This window comes from Gossypium raimondii, chromosome 11 (genome assembly GCF_025698545.1).
Source record: "Gossypium raimondii isolate GPD5lz chromosome 11, ASM2569854v1, whole genome shotgun sequence".
In the NCBI taxonomy this organism is placed as follows: domain Eukaryota; kingdom Viridiplantae; phylum Streptophyta; class Magnoliopsida; order Malvales; family Malvaceae; genus Gossypium; species Gossypium raimondii.
In genome coordinates, this window is record NC_068575.1 from 57,727,984 (window position 1) to 57,744,790 (window position 16,807).

At 37.4% G+C, this 16,807-nt stretch overlaps 3 protein-coding genes across 3 annotated transcripts; 2 read left to right on the forward strand and 1 right to left on the reverse strand.

Annotated features, from left to right (window-relative positions):
• The first annotated feature begins 6,379 nt into the window (after positions 1 to 6,379).
• Positions 6,380 to 8,090, forward strand: LOC105802449 (xyloglucan O-acetyltransferase 4). The gene is made up of 3 exons (XM_012634094.2): positions 6,380 to 6,668; positions 6,754 to 7,052; positions 7,234 to 8,090. Exons 1-3 carry the CDS (start codon positions 6,512 to 6,514, stop codon positions 7,996 to 7,998), a joined length of 1,221 nt encoding a protein of 406 aa, XP_012489548.1. The 5' UTR covers positions 6,380 to 6,511; the 3' UTR covers positions 7,999 to 8,090.
• Positions 8,091 to 8,354: 264 nt separating this feature from the next.
• LOC105802448 (protease Do-like 9) lies at positions 8,355 to 13,208 on the forward strand. The gene is made up of 9 exons (XM_012634092.2): positions 8,355 to 9,116; positions 9,555 to 9,754; positions 9,841 to 10,021; positions 10,152 to 10,343; positions 11,242 to 11,474; positions 12,137 to 12,238; positions 12,368 to 12,418; positions 12,513 to 12,617; positions 12,738 to 13,208. Exons 1-9 carry the CDS (start codon positions 8,507 to 8,509, stop codon positions 12,834 to 12,836), a joined length of 1,773 nt encoding a protein of 590 aa, XP_012489546.1. The 5' UTR covers positions 8,355 to 8,506; the 3' UTR covers positions 12,837 to 13,208.
• Positions 13,028 to 15,445, reverse strand: LOC105802450 (WAT1-related protein At3g28050). Its single transcript, XM_012634095.2, has 7 exons — positions 15,063 to 15,445; positions 14,913 to 14,978; positions 14,654 to 14,767; positions 14,351 to 14,576; positions 14,096 to 14,254; positions 13,846 to 13,997; positions 13,028 to 13,593 (listed from the first exon to the last, which is right to left on the reverse strand). Exons 1-7 carry the CDS (start codon positions 15,260 to 15,262, stop codon positions 13,434 to 13,436), a joined length of 1,077 nt encoding a protein of 358 aa, XP_012489549.1. The 5' UTR covers positions 15,263 to 15,445; the 3' UTR covers positions 13,028 to 13,433.
• Positions 15,446 to 16,807: the final 1,362 nt, after the last annotated feature.

Below are 16,807 nucleotides of genomic sequence, written 5' to 3' on the forward strand. Positions count from 1 at the left end.
CAACTTCAAATTTAATTTTCAAAACTACGATTTTGACTTTTCTCAAAGAAATTAAAGCTGATTATTTTTAAAATAAATAGCTTTTATAAGTTTTTGTTTTTGTTTTTTCTTGTACATCCACTAAGGAGTGTACCTAATTAATGAGAATTTTCTTTAAGGAGTCTTTACACATTGCAAATGACTCTATAATCACAAACAATTATAACTAATTGAATTAAATTTTAAAATATATATGTTGATTTAGTCTTAACTCAATTTGTATGAGCATTGTTGTTAATGTAGAATGATGTGAGTTCAAGTCTGTTGAATCATATTATAGTATTATTTATGAGTTAGAAAGTAACTATGAATAACCACATAATGAAAATTAGATACTAATACATAAAAATAATTTTAATACAATATAAATTACCCTATTCCTCTTATCTATCCCTCATTGAAAAATAAATAAACAAATCACAATTTCATTTTTTTTTCAAAATCAAAATCTGATTAGGAGAATTTCGGGCAATTTACCATTAAAAGCTTTTTTTTTTAAATTTACCGAAATGGGCCCGGTATTCTATTATTTACCGGAATGGACCCTTTTCCCCTAAATCGCGTCCACGTCAGCGCGAAGTCAAGGAGCGTGTCAGCAAATCACGTCCACGTCAGCGCGCTTTGCTGATGTGGCAGAAAATCGCGTTCATGTAAGCACTGTTTGTGTCCACGTCATCAAAGCGCGATGACGTCGACGCGATTTGCTGACGTGTAGAGCGTTTCTGGGGACTCGATTTGCCCCGCGCGTGAACAGTGCAACGGTCATTTTTTTACCGTTGCCCCCCAACGGTCCAAAAAAAAACTATAAATACCCCCACCCCTTTTATTTCACAAACTAATCATCTCTCAAATTTCCTCTCAATTTCCTCTAAATTTCCTCTAAATTTGCTCTCAAATTCCTTCCAAATTTCTCTCAAATCCATATTTAATCTCAATTTGTTCTCAAGTTCCTATTAAATTTCTCTTAAATCCCTATTTTTAAATAATTTTTTAAAAAAATATTATTTTTTAATTTTTTTAAACCGTAAAAATTTGTACGATTTCAGCAATGGCCAGAGAATTGACTTGTCTTGATAAGCAGCACATATCGGTGGAACAAATGAAAATGTTAAGCGTTAAATTTAATTTTTAAATATTATTTAAGAATTTTTTATTTATGCATTTTTAGATAATTATTAATTTATTATTTGTTATAAAAGTCTGTAGATCGGACATTGGAATGCAATATCCGGAATATGCATGCTCCTCCATCACCGTTGGTAGAGAACTACCTGCGGGAAGCGGGTTTTTGGCACGTGGCGACAGTAGGCTGGGGATGCAAGGTGGACCCGAAACTAATCAGTGCGTTGATCGAGAGGTGGAGACTCTAGACGCACACATTTCATCTTCCATGTGGAGAGTGCATTATCACTTTGGAATATTTCAGTCTGTAATTGGGATTGCCGGTGGACGGGCACCCGAGCACCCGGTCTGCCCAATCTAGCGATTCGGGAGCGGTGTGCTACGAGCTTTTGAGAGCTATTCCGGAAAAAATGGACGAAGGTAAGATCGAGATGGGCTGGTTAAGAGACACATTCCCGGATCCGGATGAAGATTCAACTGAAATAGAAAGAATTTGATATGCTCGGGCATACATTCTTCAGTTAATTAGAGGTTATCTGATGCCGGACTCGTCACGGAGCCGCGTACATCTAAGATGGCTGCTGAAACTCGTTGATTTTAGAGCAGCTAGTGAATTGAGTTGGAGGTCTGTCGTCTTGGCAACATTATATCGGGAGATGTGCGGGGCGACGCGACCGAGGAAAGTAAAAATCGGAGGTTTCTTGTCACTACTGCAGTTATGGACACGGTTTCGCTTTCCATTTCGACGTCCTCGAGTGGACCACCCATATACATTCTCACTCATAACGAGGTAAATTTTATATTAGATTTTACAATTATTATGTAGATTTTTAAAAATAAAAGTATGCTAAAAATTTATTTAATTAGGTGGGACCATCCGGCAAGTCATGCTCGATTACCCTAACACTTAAGTTAAAAACCCTAACCCTTAACTTAAATATAATTTGATAATTTTACTAACCATTAATACAATTATCAGTTAATAATTTTACACTCACATAATGTTGGATTTGGAAAAATGTTTTGACTGGTACTAACAATTAATAATTTGATATAATTTGATAATTTTACTAACAATTAATACAATTATCAATTAATAATTGAAAAATTATAATTTTTTTTACAATTACATTCAACTATTGCGATTAGGGCATGATCGACTTGTATAGACTTGATTACTACACCATCCGCATAACTTCTGTTGACTGGCTGTTTCTCGGATATCCATATTGTTACGTATTCTAGTCGAGCAAGGTCAACCCTTTGGTTTACGACGTAATTCTCTATCCGGTAACAGCTTAAAAGGAGCAAGAGATACAGTAGGCCACTTACGTTCATCTGGGACCGTTGGGAAAACGTGTCTCTAGACGTTGTACATGTTTTTTAATTTGTACACTTCGTCCACATAGCTCATCGGATCTAGACGGAGATTCTGAGAAGTTGCAATAACATGAGCGCATGGATAACGAAGTGCATCAAACATCCCACAGTCGCAAGTCCTATTTCGCAAGTGTACACGATATTGCCCGCCAACAACACCTTGGTGCGGTCTGTCAAACTCTGTGACGTGAAACCATACATGGTGTTTACCCGCTCCTTGGCATTGTTAATTTCTTGAACTACCTTACTGCACCATACATGACCTCCCTACATCTGGCCTGCATAACTTGCTGCTCGCTTTGGAAATAGCACCGCCAAACGAAACTATGTCTCTCGCACAACCGATGTTATCGGTAGATGGCGCATTCCTTTAAGAACAGAATTTATGCATTCAGTTATGTTTGACGTCATATGGCCATATCGTAGGTCGTCGTCGTATGCTTGTGCCCACTGTTCGAAACGTATGTTACAAAGGTAGTCTGTCTCTTCTCCATTAATTGAACGTAAAATTGTCAACATCTCGTGAAAACGGTCTTTATTTATTTCATACCCTGCCAATATAAGTTCATAGCGAATATTACATACCACTTCTACCAATAAAACTAATTCAAATTGACAAACGAAATAACACAAATATAGACTAAATACCCATGTTGGTTACTTGTCGTCGTTCGCTCTTAGATGGATATTACCTATAGTAGTTGGAAGCAACGTGTCTTAGGCAATATCGATGGTGTGTGCGCTGCCATAAGCTTCCCTGTTGATCAAATGCAGCTAGTATACCGGCGTCCCGATCTAAAATAACACAGATATTAGGTTGGGGGCACACATGCCTCCTTAACCTAGAGAGAAAGAAATCTCAGTCATCAGACGACTCCCCTAGTGTTATTACACATGCAATTTGCAGAATTCTCCCACCGCCATCTTGTGCCACTGCAAGCAATAGCCGATGAGTATACCTACCAAACATAAAGGTACCGTCAATTTGTACCAATGACTTGCAGTATGAAAATGCGTTTCAGTATTGCTTAAAGGTCCAAAATAGGCATTTGAACACTTGGCATCCACATAGCAATCGGCCGTTGTAGTACGCATGTTTCCTTTCAAGGTCTGTGATGACACTTGGGACGTATCTCTTTAGCACTTGACACCACTGCCATATTTCATTATATGAGGCATCCCACCCACTATGCATCTACTCCAACGCCTTTTGCTTAGCTATCCAAGCCTTACGGCAAGAGGGCGTGTACCCCATTTGGCTACGGATATTGGCAATTAACACCGACACTGAAGTCCTGTGATCTACTTTTACCGTGGGCAGTATCAAGCTAGCTAACATAGCTGAATCTATCTTGGGATGATCTTGTGAAACACTTATAAACGGAGTAAATTAAATAATGCAACATTACATAATAAAAATATTTTTCAGAAACTGTCAATACTGTACCTGCAGCATATATATCTGGACCTTTGTACTTTTTAATCTCCCACAACCCTGTCCTTTTCCTTAACGAGGTGTGGATTTCCTATGAACATGTGTCGTCTTACACCGCACACTTCGCCTTAAACTTATCAGATTTGGATTTAACGACGTGGTAGTTAACGCCGTTTTTTTATGCTATCTTGTTTCAAAGCACCAATAAAACTATCATTGTTGGTAAACTGATTACCAACTTCAAATTCACCCGAATCTAGCCTCGAACTTGTACGATCACGCAACCGGTGTGGTAGATCTGGAAACTCTAACACATCATCTGTAGACAGATCGACATTATGCATGTGGGCTAGAGGTGAGTATGTTCTGAATCGTGGATTTTCTTCTTCATCAGAACTCCTTTCAGCATCTTTAGGTTTTGTTGGAATAGGCTCCGGTTCAGAAAATAAGCCAACTTCTGCACCATCAGGCCCGGGCTCTCGAGGTGGATCCACATTAGAGTCATCTTCTAACCCACAATCATCTGCACCGTACGAGGTCCCCTCACCGGTTGACGTCGTAGGGATTACATTATCCCTTTTTCTGGGCATTTCATAACGTCCCCAATTGGATGTAGATTGCCAACCACTAGAACTTGATGCCGTTCCCCAGTACGTATTTCCAGCATCAAACATCTAGCCACCGACGTACATGTCCCATCCACCGACAGAGTGTCTTGTAGGGGATGTGCATTTGACACCTCTACCAAACATTGACTGTTCCGTGTTTTGTAACCCGTTAACCGAGTGTCGGCCAGGGGTCATGTATTCATCTCGAACACCAGTCGCAAGTATATCATTTGAGGATGTAAATTGTACATATAACTCAATATATGGTGTTCCACTAGCAAGATGAGTCTGCACCATTGCCTCCAAGCTACGAGCACATTTTATGTCGAACGAGTCATATGTCACCGGATCAACAGAAGAACAAAATCGATATGTAATAGACAGAACTTTCATTGGCGTTGTTCCGAAAATTTTACGTCTAATTCTTTTACGAAATTCTGTCAAATCTATGTTCTTGGTTAAAAACCAGTCGCACCGTATTCTCGGACAAAAAAACAACACCATTCTCGGTGTGGCAAACCTCACCGTCATAATAAATAAAAGCACTAATACATTCACTCATATTTGAAACTCTAACCTTCTTAGCCTCTCTAAATTGTTTCTACTGTGACTTATGCATTCTGAGAACATTTTCTGCCTCATTTATAGCCTCATTTCAAACATGCTATCAGAGCAAAAGCGGCGTCCACGGTAGCGATTTCATATTCTTCTCAAATAGCATCCTGCTAGAAGCGTTTTTATACTATTTGCTCAGAAACGTCAACTCGAAATTATTTTTCCAGGACCTACTGTAGTAAAAACGCGTCCATGAGGGCGCGATTTCACAAATTCTTCTCAAATAGCATCCTGCTTGAAGCGTTTTTTAAACTATTTGCTCCGAAACGTCAACTCAAAATTATTTCTTTCAGGACCTATTGTAGCAAAAGCGCGTCCATGAGGGTGCGATTTCACAAATTCTTCTCAAATAGCATCTTGCTTGAAGCGTTTTTTTAAACTATTTGCTCAGAAACGTCAACTCGAAATTATTTATTCCTGGACCTACTGTAGCAAAAGCGCGTCCACGATGGCGCGATTTCACAAATTCTTCTCATAAAACATCCTGCTTGAAGCGTTTTTTATACTATTTGCTCAGAAACGTCAACTCGAAATTATTTTTCCAGGACCCACTGTAGCAAAAGCACGTACACGTGGGTGCGACTTCAGAAATCCTTCTGATAAAGCATCCTGCTTTGATTTTATCTTAAAAACCCATGAACATGAAACATAATCTAATTTTGAATAAATTATAATTAATTTAATTAGGAAACCCTAAACCCTGATCCCTTATTTGTTTACTTTTTTCTCCAAAACCTTAAAAATCCTAAAAATCCTAAACCATGAACCCTAAAATCTAAAAACTTAACGTGGGAAAAACGGGCAAATCGTGTCCCTAGGGGCGCGCTACGTGGCAACAAATCGTGTCAACGTCAGCGCGCTTTGCTGATGTGGACACAAATCGCGCTTTCGTGGACGTGATTTGTTGCCACGTCAAAAAGTCTTGACGACGTGGCATGATTTTCGCACGTCCCCGACATCGCTACCGACGTGGACACGATTTAGGGGAAAATGACCCATTCCGGTAAATTTAAAAAAAGTGGCTTTTTTTGGTATTTTTCCCAAAAATTTCTTCTTTTAAGTAAGGAAAGGCAAAAAAAGAATATTTTGACTCCTTTTTTTTTTTTTTTTTGACCTTTCAACTCATAAAATCTCGTTGAAATAAAAAACCCTCATAAAATCTAAAAAAAAACGGTCTTTTGTCTGATTAATTTCGTATTATACGGAAAAATGGAAAAGTAAAAAAATATCTCCTCCTCTTCTTCTTCATCATCTTCTTTATTTTTTTTGTTCAAGATAAAAATACATTAAACCATAACAAAAATAGAGAGAGATGATGATACTTGGGAAGCTCCCTCCATTTTTCTTATCTTGTCTTCTTCTAACCATCATATTCATAGTCTTCATCCTCTGTTCTCCAAACCCTTTCAACCCCATCTCCAAATCTGACCTTCATCAAACACTTGCTTTGCCCAATTCTACCTCTCATGGTAATTCAATCCATTTCTCTTCTTCTTTCAGTTTCACCGAATGAGAATTTTGTTTGATTTTTCTTTTTCTTTTGGGGTATTTTAGGTTATGACGATGATGAGATTCTCAAGTGTGACTTGTTTAAGGGAGAATGGGTGCCTGACCTGCAAGGTTCTTTATATACGAACTGGAGTTGTTCAACGATTCCTACTTCAAAGAATTGTTTCCACCATGGAAGAAAAGACAAAGAGTTTTTGAAATGGAGATGGAAACCTCATCAGTGTCAGCTTCCCAGGTTTGATCCTAAGACTTTCCTGGAATTTGTTCAAGGGAAGAAACTTGGGTTCATAGGTGACTCAGTTGCCAGGAACCACATGGACTCCCTCCTTTGTCTCCTCTCAATGGTTAGTACATTCATGTCGTACACATATTCTTCTCCAACATGTACTCAAAACCGAATAATATTGCTTTTCATCATAACAGGGCATTGTTTTTTTACCTGTGGCATGGTATGGAGTAATTTATCTTTAGATAAATTAAATATAATTTACTGTTTGAGTTGCTTGAATTGCAAATCTTTTACAGATAGAAACTCCGGTGGATCATTACAAAGATTCCGAAGACCGGCAACGGGTATGGTACTTTCCCGGTCATGATTTCACTCTCATGATTCTTTGGACGAAATTCCTAGTAGACGGTGAAGAACGAGTGATCAATGGTTCATCATCTGGTATTTTTGATTTGCACCTTCATAAAATTGATAAGAAATGGACCACAGATCTTCCTGTTCTAGACTATATCATCATCTCGGACGCACATTGGTTTTTCCGAACGATTTACCTACACAACGACACTGGTGTTGTCGGATGTGTGTACTGCGATCATCCGAATGTGACCGATTTTGGTGTCGGGTTCGCCCTCAGGATGGCTTTTCGATCGGCATTAAACCATATCAACCGCTGCAGGGAGTGCAAAGCGAGGGTGACCCTCGTCCGGACGTTTTCGCCGGCTCATTTCGAGAACGGGGCATGGGATACAGGAGGAAGATGCAATAGGACAAGCCCTTTGAGTGAAAGAGAGATTAAGTTGACAAGTAATGAATGGGAACTGAGGAGCTTGCAAATGGAAGAGATTGAAAAGGCAAATATAGAAGGAAATAAGAAAGGAACGAAGTTTGCAGCATTGGATGTGACAAGGGCAATGTTGATGAGACCTGATGGTCACCCTGGTGAGTTCTGGGGAAATAAATGGATGAATGGATATAATGACTGTGTCCATTGGTGTTTGCCCGGTCCGATTGATACTTGGAACGATTTCTTATTTGAAGTTTTGAGAAGAAAAGTTATATAAATTATATTGTTCGAACTTCATTTTTCTTAAAATATTCATGTCTGACATTTGTATTTGATATATGAATATAACTGAAAAAAACTTACAAAATATATTATATTTATATTGGATACATGTTAGACTTTCACACTAATTTAAGTAACATATACTAATTACGTATGGTTAATACAGGTAAACTTCATACATTATACAAACAAGCCACGATAGCACTCCAACATCACACGGCAAAATACACGATTTAACAGCCGATAACAAAATAAAGCCCAACTTGGCACAACTAAAACAAAATGCTCCAATTGGGCCTTGAACCCATATTTCAAACCCATATAAGCCCAAATATACCATCTCTTTCGCTCCATCGACTCGCACATTTCGAAACATTCATTTCCCTACGTAATTGCCTCTGTTTCAAAGAAGCCGAAAGCAAAGAATCCCATACCCCAAAATTAACAATCTTCGTTCGAAATCCCTAATTTGAAACCCTAAATCCCCTGAAGGACATATTCCGATGGGGGAAACTAGAAAACGAGGTCGGAAACCTAAGGCCCCTGCATCTACCACCGAAACCATGGACTTCCAATATACGAGTGCCTCCAACGCCACTCAAACCGACTACGTTGCCGCCCAAAACGACGTCTTTAGCGCTGCAAACGATTCCGTACCGACCGCCGCCGCCGCCGCCAAAAATGACGCCAACAACCCACCACCGGCAAGACGGGGCCGAGGGAGACCGAGGAAGTCTGAGGCGGGGCACATGGAGGATACGGAGCCGCATGCGGCGGCGTCCCCGGAGCGGAGACCTTATCAAAATGGGGCAGTGGTACTGGAGCCTCCACCGCAGCCAGTGGCGAAATGGGAGAGTGTGGCGGCAAGGGTAGTGCCAGCGATGGATGCAGTGGTGAAAGTTTTTTGCGTCCACACTGAGCCAAACTATTCACTGCCATGGCAAAGGAAAAGACAGTATTCTTCAAGTAGTAGTGGATTTATAATTGGAGGGAAAAGAGTGTTAACAAATGCTCATTCAGTGGAACATTATACTCAAGTGAAGTTAAAGAAAAGGGGGTCTGATACCAAGTACTTGGCTACTGTCTTGGCTATTGGGACTGAATGTGATATTGGTAAGGAAAAGTTTTGATTCTGTGGGAATTTTCATCTTTTTGGGTTTTTTTTTTGGGGGGTAAGGAAGTTAGGTGGTTTAATTTCGAGGACTATAGGAATGGGTAGAAAATGGTATTTGGTTATTCGTATTGAGTGACAGGCTTAAGGTATTAAAGTTTGCATTTTTTTTCAGGAAAATCGTTTCGAGTGCTTGGAATTTTTTTCTTCTTTTTTGCATTATTCTCTTGCCCTTCTTGGATTTAGCAAATTTCAGTAATGCGATTTTATTGTAGGAAAAAGGCAGAGGATGATTCATTGATTTTGCTTGTTTAGAGTGGATTGCAGTAGCTGTTGTACTCTTTAATGTGGAACATGTATATGCGGAAATAACTCATCCTAACTTGTTTTCTTAATTTATGGTAACTTTGTTATTAACTGAGGGTTTTTGGATGTTGTAGCAATGTTAACAGTTAGTGATGATGAGTTCTGGGAAGGTGTTTCACCTGTTGAGTTTGGAGATTTGCCTGCACTCCAAGATGCTGTAACTGTTGTGGGCTACCCCATTGGAGGTGACACGATCTCTGTTACTAGTGGTGTTGTATCACGAATCGAGATACTCTCTTATGTTCATGGGTCAACTGAACTTTTGGGATTACAGGTTGTGAAACTAGTTCCCGCTTCTAGTGGTTCAACATGTTTGTTTGACATGTTTATTGATCTATTGCAATTGATATGGTTTTGCAGATAGATGCAGCTATAAACTCTGGAAATTCTGGCGGGCCTGCTTTCAATGATAAGGGCAACTGTGTCGGTATCGCATTCCAATCTTTGAAACATGAGGATGCAGAAAATATTGGGTATGTCATACCTACACCGGTTATAATGCACTTCATTCAGGATTACGAAAAGAATGGGGCGTATACTGGTATTTTTCTTGGCATTACTATTTTATTCAAGTTCAGTCATTTCTATTTTGGAATTAGAAAGAGGTTTTTCTTATATCTGGTATTGTGCTTGAATTCTTATTCCTGTCCTCTTCATCATTTCTATTTTAGGCTTCCCAATCCTTGGAGTTGAGTGGCAAAAGATGGAAAATCCTGATTTGCGCCTGGCAATGGGGATGAAATCAGATCAAAAGGGGGTCCGTATTAGGAGAATTGAGCCCACTGCTCCAGAATCTCATCTTCTGAAGCCATCTGATGTTATACTTCGTTTTGATGGGGTAAAAGTTGCTAATGATGGAACAGGTAAGTTACTCCCCCTACGCCCCATATGTTAGTAGGATGTCATTTATTCACCTATGAATGTTAGTAGGATGTCATTTATTCACCTATGAATGTTTGTGTGCATGGCCTATATATGCATATATGCATACTTTGTTTATTGCCCAGTAATTTCTGCATCAGCACTATACTGTTCTTGGAGACAATATCTTTGTTACTTTTTCTAGAATTAGCAACTGAAAGTGTCGAGTATTGCTTTCATTTTAGTTAAAAGATTAGATGCAGATGTTTCTGTAGGATTTCCCTCTGATCTGAGAATGATAATCTGGCTGTGTGGTTTCTTTATCTACGTGAAAATGTTCTATGGAGATATTGTTTAGTTTAATCGGTGGTTCATTTATGAGATTAAGAACTAGGCAGTAAAAGCAGTGTTCATTCATGGTGGAGGTAGTTTTAATGTAGATTTGCTTACATACAATACATTTGTGCCTTAAAAGGGTTGTAAACCTTCAAGACGAGATTTTCTTAGCAAGCACGATTCATATGATTTTGGCACAAAAGAGTTTAAAACCAGAATTTCTGAATTATTCATCCGCTCTCTTTTGGTATTCAATTCATTGCCTTATTTTATCGTGACTTTTGCAGTTTCCATAAATATGAAAGCTTTTTTAGTTGGGTTTTAGTTGCTTTTCTATCTACTGTGGGCTGTGGTTGATTGATGACTGTTGTATGATGCTTAGTCAACTCATAAATTACTTCAAGATTGAAAGCCCCCTAGATGACTCACATATTTAGCTCAAATTGTCTTTTAATGTTTAATTCAGTCAAGTATTCCGGCATTATTGTCCTATTTTATGTAAGGAAACAATCTCCTGACCTTTCTTTCCTGTTTTTCATTTTCCCTTGACCTGGGAAAAAAAAGTTCCATTCAGGCATGGGGAGCGCATAGGCTTCAGCTATCTTGTTTCTCAGAAGTATACTGGGGATACTGCACTAGTTAAAGTTCTCCGTGATTCGAAGATACTTGAATTTGATATAAAACTTGCGACTCACAAGAGGCTCATCCCAGCGCACACCAGTGCGAAACCTCCTTCTTATTACATTATTGCTGGATTTGTTTTTACTGCTGTAACTGTTCCATACTTGCGTTCTGAGGTTTGTAGTCATCCATCTCTCTCTGTGTTGTGTGTTTCTTTCCTTGAACTTGTTAATATAGCAATTGTTGGTAATTTGTTAACAAACTCCCTGTTTTAGTTTTTTGTTTATTGTGTTTATTGCATTATTGTAAACTTGATTGCTAGGAAAAGGGCCCCATTAGTGAAATTTGAGGTTTCTATTAGTGTGTTTTAAAAAAAAAGAGGTTTGCATTATTGGAATGATTCACCATTCCTTGTGAATCATTCAAGGACTGTTTAATGTAGAATTGTCCTAACCATTGCTCAGAATTTGGAAAGAATATTAACTCTCTCTGAACTTTTGTTCTAGTCTTGAACATGCATAAATATATATCTTGTTTATATTTGTTAACATTTATAAAACACTTTGTATATTGTCCTATAGCTATAGAATCCCATTATTTTGTAGAAATTGGATAGAATCTTAATACTTGCTAAACTTTTGTTCTAGTCATTTTCTTTATTACTCATTAAGAAAGATAAGGGATCCTGTTTTGTGGGTCTAAAACTTACTTTTTTTCGTTTTCTATAACTGTTGCTAATTAAAAGGTCTACGCTGTTATATTTTTATGATTTCATGTGTGAGTGGTCACTGTTCGGGTTTGCTTATACTTCTAACTTCCCTGTTTCTCTCATTTACAGTATGGGAAGGATTATGAATTTGATGCACCTGTCAAGCTATTGGATAAGCATCTACATGCAATGGCCGAGTCTACAGATGAACAGCTTGTTGTTATTTCACAGGTCTATATGTTGTTTCTCATGTTTTTCCTTCTGATATATTGTTACAGCCTGATGTAACACAATGATTTGGCTTTCTTTTTTATTCATGCCTTTTAGACCTTATGCTTACAATGTTTTCTTTATTCTCAGGTGCTTGTGGCTGACATCAATATTGGATATGAGGATATTGTCAATACTCAGGTCAGGGAGTATTTCCTGACATTGCCAGTGATGTAAAGTGTAAAAAATTTAAAGAACACATGCTAACATTTTTCTTTTAATTTCATTTTTCTAGGTTCTTGCTTTCAATGGAAAACCCGTGAAGAATCTAAAGAGCTTAGCCAATATGGTTGATAACTGCAATGATGAATATTTGAGATTTGACCTGGAATATCAGCAGGTTTCCTCCCTCTCCGTCCCTCTCCCTCTCTCTCTCTCTCTCTCTCTCTCACACACACACACACACAGTTGATGAAATGTATAATTTTTTGTTTAGCTGATTCTCAACTTTGCAACGCAGATAGTAGTGCTACATGCCAAGGCTGCAAAAGCTGCAACTTTAGATATTCTAACTACACATTGTATATCTTCTGCAATGTCTGATGATCTCAAGACTTGAACTAAGGTTGGAGGGAAACACTAGACAATAGTCTATGTGGGTCCTATTTTTGCATATGCCGTATACCAAACATGATTGAGTTTTGCATTTGTGGGTGTAGTTATGGTTTTTTATCTGGAAGATAGATTGCAGGTCTTGATTCTAGTTTATATTGGAAGGAGGTTTAGAGATGTTCTTTTTAACTAGAATGGTTCAGGAAAGCATTTTGTACCATTTTCTTGCTCATCTTATTTTTCACCTTTCTTAACTAATTCTAGAACCATGAGTAATCAAGTAGCGGTATTACATATACGATATTCGAATTATACCAAACTATTCATGTACCCAATTTTATTTTTCTTAATATGCACTTGTCTAAACTTTAAATTCCAATTGTTAACATTTTTAACTTGCTCCGTCCACGTGATATTGATCGCTTCGTCACATTGCCTGGTTGGTCCAATCTAGTGTCGTATAACCTGTTTTCTCTTCAACTGGAGCTTCAATATTTGCATATCAGATAGGAAATCCTTATTTAGATATGAGCTCAAACAGGGTTGTCTGAAGAAGACAGACCTTCAGAACTGAGAAAATTATCCATTTCCAATCCATTTGTTCCTACACTTGACCATTTTTATAGCTTTGAAGCAGGGGGTCCTTGTGGGAAGATGATGAATCTATGGTGGAGCCACTGCCATTGTCCTCAGCCGTTGCTTCTTTCACCTTTCCCCACATCAGCGTATAAAATCCAATCGATATTGTTGTTGCTCCGATAAGACTGCACAAGTATAAAAGAAACAGTCCATTAGCTAAAAAAACAAAGATATTAAAGTTACAATCTAAATAGTAGTCAGTACGCAATGTTATGATTGTCATTTTATGGTTTAGGTTTTTCTGTTGTAGGTATTTTACCCTTAATATCCATTGCAGTTGATTGTAGTATATGGTAGCAAATTGGTAATTTCAAAGTGATGGAAATTGACCATAACTTAAATCTTTGCTATATGCAAAAGCAGTGCGTTGTGTATACCTCCCAATATGAGGTGTTTCAGCCAGGAAGACGATACCCATGGTAAAAGCTATGACGATGGAAAATGGCTTAAACATTGCCACGAAAACTGGTCCCTTCAACCGCAGAGCCCATGAATGAACTGTATTGTTCAAACAAGAACTGAAGACTCCCTGAAAGAGAGGATACAGGCAAAGTTTTCAAAGAATTTGCTATCTGTGGCGGATATTCTCGCAACAACCGTAATTTAAATACAATCCCTTGTTCTTACCGAGCAAATAACCGAGGCTAATGCAATGTCTGGCCTTATTCTCCAAGCACTTGCATTTCTTTCAACAACTAAACCAACAACGAGAGCTATGAAACACACACATAAATTGTAAAAGAACACTACCGTTAGTTCTGCTGGATACTCTTCCATGATTTGTGTCTGCAAAACATCAGATAATCCATTTATTTCTTAAAATTCCCAACAATGGATGCACCAAGCGAGATATATTTGTAAAATTGGTAAACGAACTCTTACAAGAAAAATGTACCAGAATGGAATCAGAATATTCTGAACAGTGAGGAAAACACCACCAATGACCCAATTTGTGCTTGAAGAGTTGAGAGGTTGATGAAGAGACATTGAAGCTTTGACAATGGCCGGACCCTTATATAGAGTCACTACAAATGCACCTGTAATTGATATTATGGTGCCCATTACTTTGGCCTGACTGCTTCTTCGTTTCAGTACCAGCTTCTCCATTCTAAAAAATCAGGTATGGGATTTAAGTAGCCGTGGCAACGCATGCATTAATGTGCGTTTTCGGAGTAAAAAAATCACCTGAAGAGGATAGCTAGGATGAAGGTAAAAGCTGGTGTGAGGTTGCTGATTGCAGAAGAAAGAGTAGGAGAACCATAAATGATGCCTGTGTACCCCATTATCTGACATGAAATCCTGAAACCAATTTCAGCAATATTACAGATAAAAACTGATGAAATTGAAAAGAAAATCAAGATCTTTCTATATAATGAAGCAAAATTAGTTGGGAAACGTTTGCTAAAAATCATGCTTCTTGTTTCTGAACCACCACAAGTTTTACCCTATAAACCCGAGAAGTCCAATTTTGCATAGTATACGCAAGCTGAGTGGAGGTAGCACTCTTGATCTGCAAGAAAAACCAGAAATGAAAACACACTGTGGATTTGCATCTTGTAACGATTTGAGTGTAGATCCAAAATAAAGGAAGGACCTGTAAGAGAAGAAAGGAGTAGGAAGAAGAAGAAGAGCAGCAACGGCGTAATCGTAGACCAAAAAAACATGGAAGCTAATGCCCTTCAACGTAGCTGCTTTAAACAGTGTGTTTATCCCCACTATTACACATTCCATTGTCACCATTGCTGTGAATGTCACTACATCCTTGTAATATTTCCTCCATGATCCCCACACCATCTTTCCTTCCTCTCAATTTCTCTCAAAACCAACCAATTGGTCAGGTTGTAAGGTCCTTATATTTGACAATTCTTTATCAAGAAAATCGGAGGGGAGGGGAGGGGAGATTACAAGCTAAATTAAAATTTTGAGTTTCAGTTTTAGGTTTCAAATTTCGTATTCCTATGAATTAAATTATTGATCCTTGTGATTTTTATTTAACTTATAATAATCTATATTGGATTTTTTATGCATGCGCGTGGGTTTGTGATGAGTAAAAACAATAAAAATTGAGTTTATGGTGTAAATAGCATCTTGTCTTTCATAGAATAGACTAATTTTGGCCATGTGACATGAATGATCATAATTTATTATAAATATTTATTTATGTGGATAAAGGATCTTGTGATTATAGTTTTCTATAGCATCTAATGTCAGCAAATATCTTATAGCACAATTGCTGTATTAAATACAATATTTTCTTAATGTTTATCTGATGTCCACTTCTCAAATTCAACATCAAATCAAATTATAAAAATCCATGAGATAATGAATATTTATTTGCTTCAATGCTACTACATTTTCCATCCTTTGTATCTGATGAAAGAGAATATTTTCGTGGGTTTATTTTGGTATCGTGTTTATATTGTCGTATTGAATGATAATGCATACGGCTTTGGTTGCTGGTTGGGCCGGTTTAATGGTTTTATATGGATTAGTCATTTTTTATTCTTCCGATCCAGTTCTTAATCAATGTGGAGACAAGGTATGTTCGTTATACCCAACAGTATTTTATATACACAACTTTAAATATTTTGTATCTAATCTATGAATATATTAATATGGTTTTTTTTTTAACTTTTAAAGATCTTTAAAATTTATGTTTTGTTTAAATAAGGTTTTTGCATTATTGGTAAAAGTTAAGATTTTGATCTTTTAAGTAATTAAATTTAAATCTTTTTATGTTTAATCTTTATTATACGTGATCTGCAGTTTGTTTATACTTTTTATTAATTTTACTCTATTTTATAATTAATGGATGTAAAAAGTTTTATAAAAGATTTCACCAAAGTGTACCCATTAGCCATACTAATTTTCCAAATATGTATACAAATTGTGAAGCATGATTGATAAATATATAATCATCAATCTCAAACAGTAGAATTTTCTCAATTCTGCAACAAACTGGACAAGCCTGCTTCCCAATTTGTGGAGGCTATGTTATGATGGCAATGATAAGTGCGAAAGCGTTGACTATTATTACCCCCACACATCTTGTTCAACTTATATAGCTTTGCAGAAAAGGACCCCTTCACCGGATTAGATCTGTCCATGTCTCGAAAAATAAGAGGGTTTGGGTAAAAATATATGTTCGAAAAATAGGTTTGAACAAAAAAAATAAGATCCATTTAGAAAATGGGTCAAGCCTTGGGTAAGACATTTTTGGCCCTCGAGTCCGGCCCGAATTTGCACAAAAAAACTGTTATTGTTTTTTTTTGTTATTTTCTTCTTCTTGTTTTTTTTATTGTTTTGCTGTTATTTTCTTATTATTTTCTCAATATTTTG

Coding starts and splice junctions, on each gene's coding strand:
- LOC105802448 (XM_012634092.2), top strand. CDS start 8,507: ATGGGGGAAACTAGAAAACGAGGTCGGAAACCTAAGGCCCCTGCATCT. Junction 9,755..9,840: donor CTGAACTTTTGGGATTACAG/GTTGTGAAACTA, acceptor ATGGTTTTGCAG/ATAGATGCAGCTATAAACTC. Junction 10,344..11,241: donor AGTTGCTAATGATGGAACAG/GTAAGTTACTCC, acceptor GGGAAAAAAAAG/TTCCATTCAGGCATGGGGAG.
- LOC105802450 (XM_012634095.2), bottom strand. CDS start 15,262: ATGGTGTGGGGATCATGGAGGAAATATTACAAGGATGTAGTGACATTC. Junction 14,979..15,062: donor ACTCCTTTCTTCTCTTACAG/GTCCTTCCTTTA, acceptor TTTTTCTTGCAG/ATCAAGAGTGCTACCTCCAC. Junction 13,594..13,845: donor GAAACACCTCATATTGGGAG/GTATACACAACG, acceptor ATACTTGTGCAG/TCTTATCGGAGCAACAACAA.
- LOC105802449 (XM_012634094.2), top strand. CDS start 6,512: ATGATGATACTTGGGAAGCTCCCTCCATTTTTCTTATCTTGTCTTCTT. Junction 6,669..6,753: donor GCCCAATTCTACCTCTCATG/GTAATTCAATCC, acceptor GGGGTATTTTAG/GTTATGACGATGATGAGATT. Junction 7,053..7,233: donor TCCTTTGTCTCCTCTCAATG/GTTAGTACATTC, acceptor AATCTTTTACAG/ATAGAAACTCCGGTGGATCA.